The sequence below is a fragment of the Benincasa hispida genome, chromosome 11, assembly GCF_027475165.1.
Source record: "Benincasa hispida cultivar pf3 chromosome 11, pf3_genome.v1.1, whole genome shotgun sequence".
In the NCBI taxonomy this organism is placed as follows: domain Eukaryota; kingdom Viridiplantae; phylum Streptophyta; class Magnoliopsida; order Cucurbitales; family Cucurbitaceae; genus Benincasa; species Benincasa hispida.
In genome coordinates, this window is record NC_143488.1 from 54,031,176 (window position 1) to 54,035,222 (window position 4,047).

The window sequence follows — 4,047 nt, forward strand, 5'->3', positions numbered from 1 at the left end:
ATTTAATTTTTTTGTTTTAATGTAGCAGAAGTTATTCTCAAAGGAGGGAAAAACTGCCATTCACGTGCAACCAATCAACAATTCCCAAGTGACAAAATTCATCAGATGGTGAAAAAAGAAATCTTTTTCATTGATTTGGCTCTACTGGTTTGTAGTGTATCTGTGTCCTTAACGGTGTGGCTATAGTATATTTTCTCTGCTGGCATGTTCTTGCCACAAATCTTAGCTTGGTTTTTTTAAGGAAGAAGGCGGCCGCTGAATTCAATTAATCCAAATGAGAGAGAGAGAGAGAGAATAAAAAATGTATCAGCTTGAGAAAAAAATATCATATAAGACATACAGTAAACCAGAGATGGAAGAAGATGAAAAGGGCGTTTTGTCACAACTCAAGTTGTCTTTTGAACTGTGGAGCTCATGTGTGAATAGTATATCTAACATAGAACTAGTTTTCGACCTATAAATACAAGCCAATATTCTTCTCTCTTTGTCAATCATACTTGCAAATTTCCCTCTCTATCTCTTTATCTCTATCTATTTAACATGGAGATGGGTGGGAAGAATTTGAAATGTCTTGCAATTATTGCTTTCATTTGTGTTTTTGTTTGGTCTTTTAGTTTGCAAAATTGCCATGCTAGAGAAGGCAAGCATTGGGCACATAGACAAACTGGAGGTTACCGCCACCGGCACGTTCATCGTCACCGTGGCAGTAGCGGCTCGTCGAGGTTGAAAGGCAATGGTCATGTTGGAAGTGAGGATGTTGTAGGAACCTCATTAGCAAGTGAAGGTAGTGATAGTAAAAGTGGTTCAGGCAATTTCAATGTGTTGGACTTTGGAGCTAAAGGAGATGGAAAGGCAGATGACACTAAGGTGAATTTAGGTTCACTTGATCATTTTCATTTACATATAAAGTTTCCAAGCATTTATACTTTACAGAATTGAAAACTCACAGAAGTTCTTGACAATGTATGCATACCAGGCATTTCAGTCAGCTTGGCAATCAGCTTGCAATGCAGAGGGATCAACTGTGGAGGTTCCCTCAGGTTCCGAATTCCTCGTCGGCCCGATTTCGTTCTCTGGTCCTAATTGTCAACCAAACATTGTGTTTCAGGTCAATATCAACACACTGAAGTCTGTTTTGTGGAAGTTGATTTGAAAAACTATTTTAAGTGCACAGTAACATAATGTTTTAAAAGGATTCTAATCAACTTAATGAGCCAATTTTCGGAAACAGTTCTACAAAGAATTTCCCAGAAAGCGCTTTTTGTGCTGCAGAGGAAAATTTTCTTGATGACACATTTTAAAGTGCATCTCCCATGTTGACATATGCAGTTGGATGGCAAAATCATTGCTCCTACAAGCCCTAGTGCTTGGGGTTCAAGTCTCTTACAATGGATAGAATTCACTAAACTTAAAGGGATTACAGTGAAAGGTACAGGCACAATTGATGGACAAGGCTCGGTTTGGTGGAATGACTCACCCACATACGATCCTACCGATGAAAATTTGGTAATTTTGTAGATAAACATGTTTAAAAATCAAAGGTTTTTAATATTTCAAGTCAAACTGCTTCCTAATCACAGATTAATCTCATGCAACAGGACAAGGAAAGCAGTAGCGGAAAACTTCCAAGCACCAAACCAACTGTACAGCTCTTGGCTTAAACTTGTTATTAGTAGAACAAATGGATTAAAGAGAGTTTTCTGTTTGAGACTCCATCATTCTTGTGCAGGCACTTAGGTTCTATGGAAGTGATGGAGTAATAGTCTCTGGAATAACCATCCAAAACAGCCAACAGGCTCACCTGAAATTTGATAGTTGCACATCAGTTCAAGTTTCTTCATTAACCATTTCAACCCCAGGTGACAGCCCAAACACAGATGGAATTCACTTGCAGAACTCTCAGAATGTGATCATTTCACACAGCAATCTAGCTTGTGGTAATTCCCAATTTTGAGTACTAACTGCAAAGAAGGCTTCCTTTAGCATGAGAGTTTTTACTTTAAAAAGTATTTCAAATTTACTCTTGTGACAAAGGAAAAAATTCTTCCAGCAATGGAACTTAAACAATCAGTAGCATGATGAAACTAATACAAATAAAAAATTTGAACTACAGGAGATGATTGTATATCCATACAAACTGGAAGCTCGTCTGTATACATACACGATGTCAACTGTGGACCAGGCCACGGAATTAGCATAGGAGGACTAGGACGTGATCAAACAAAAGCATGTGTATCCAATGTCACAGTCCGTGATGTCAAACTGCAGAATACAATGACTGGGGTCAGAATAAAAACATGGCAGGTATATAAAGCCTCTCTCCTCTAATTTTGACTCCAATATAGTAATAAATGTATGATAGTAAAAGCAGGGGAAAAAAACATCAACAGACCCATCTTTATATGAACATACTTTTCTCAGTTGTTTGTCAAAAACTCCCTTTCTCAAACCTGCTGAAAACAATTTTCAACAGCTAACTAAGGATCATTTGGTTTCTCATTGCAGGGGGGTTCAGGGTCAGTACAGGGAATACTGTTTTCAAATGTTCAAGTTTCAGACGTTCGAACTCCAATAATAATCGACCAATACTACTGCGATGGGGGTAGATGCCATAATGGATCTTCTGCAGTAGCAATTTCAGGAGTAAGCTATGTAAACATTAAAGGAACATACACTTCAACGCCAGTCCATTTCGCCTGCAGTGATAGCCTTCCATGCACAGGTGTGACATTAGACACCATTCAGCTTGAGGGAAGCGGCCGCTCGAACGAACCATTCTGTTGGAAGGCATATGGTGAACTGAAAACCTCCACCATCCCTCCCGTTGACTGCTTGCAGTCTGGCAATCCAATGAAAGCTCAGGCTCACGATTCTTGCTAAGCTTCACAGATAAATATTAATTATATTACAGAAAAGAAAAAAAATCACGTCGTCTACTGCTTAGAAAGAGAAGTGTTATATGCTACAAAAAGAGGTTCTATAGATAGATATATGCAGCCATTGATGGAGAGTTGGGAAGAAATTACATGGTGGATTGCTTAGAATTAGAAGTGTTATATGTTACAAAAAGGGTTTTATAGATGGAGATGTGCAGTCACTGATGGAGAGTTCGGAGAAAAATGTACATGGTAGACTGCTTAGAAATAGAAGTGTTATTTGCTTAAAAACCTATATATGACATTGTTGCTACAGCAATGGCCCTTGCTCAGAATTCGTCATTCGTGCATAGTAAGATCAATTTACACTTTGATAAACCACCTGAGTCACAGCAAATTCAACTTATGACGGACTATTGAACAACACAACATTTAGATTAAGTCTCGCAAACTTAAAGTTTCACCCTTCTTCGTAAAATGATTAGCACATAAACCATATAATTACCGGATTACCATCAAATAAAGCGAATGTTATGAAATCGACAATTAAAGAATACAAAAAAGCGTAAAATGAAATAAAGAAGATTGACACACTAATTTACGTGGTTCATTACAATATTATTAGAGAGGATATTATAGAAAATACAAAATATGTCAAATAATGCCTATAGTGTTAGAGAGTTTATATAGTGCACTTCTCTAAACGCTAAATGGAGAAGGAAAAGATTTAAATAGGATTCCAAGTATTCCAACAAATCTCCACCTTGACTTGAAATCTGAAATTTGTGAAAGTTGAAAATCCTAGGTGTCGCCAACAAGTTGACCAAAATTCAGCACGATCCAACGGTTGAAAATCCGAAAATCGACAACTTTGTGAATGTTGTTCTTGAAAAATCGAACTACATTGCAGTTTTACAGATTCTGTTCAGCAGCGATTATGGACAAATTTAGAGTTCAAAACGAAAATCCAACTGTTCAAAAAGAAGCTCTATGTGTCATCAATAGGCTGACTAAATTTTAGCATGATCCAACGATTCAAAATCTAAAAATCGACAACTTTGTGAAAGTTGTTCTTAAAAAATCAAACTACACTACAGTTTTACAGATTTTGTTCAGTAGCAACTACGAACAAAGTCAAAGTTTAAAACAAACGATCCAACCATTCAAAACA

The 4,047-nt window shown here is 37.2% G+C and overlaps 1 protein-coding gene across 1 annotated transcript; it reads left to right on the forward strand.

Moving 5' to 3' along the window:
- Positions 1–398: 398 nt before the first annotated feature.
- LOC120091491 (Pectin lyase-like superfamily protein) lies at positions 399–3,211 on the forward strand. Its single transcript, XM_039049558.2, has 7 exons — positions 399–867; positions 977–1,108; positions 1,330–1,506; positions 1,599–1,643; positions 1,730–1,937; positions 2,114–2,304; positions 2,506–3,211. The coding sequence occupies exons 1-7, from the start codon at positions 541–543 to the stop codon at positions 2,878–2,880; spliced, it is 1,455 nt and encodes a 484-aa protein (XP_038905486.2). The 5' UTR covers positions 399–540; the 3' UTR covers positions 2,881–3,211.
- Positions 3,212–4,047: the final 836 nt, after the last annotated feature.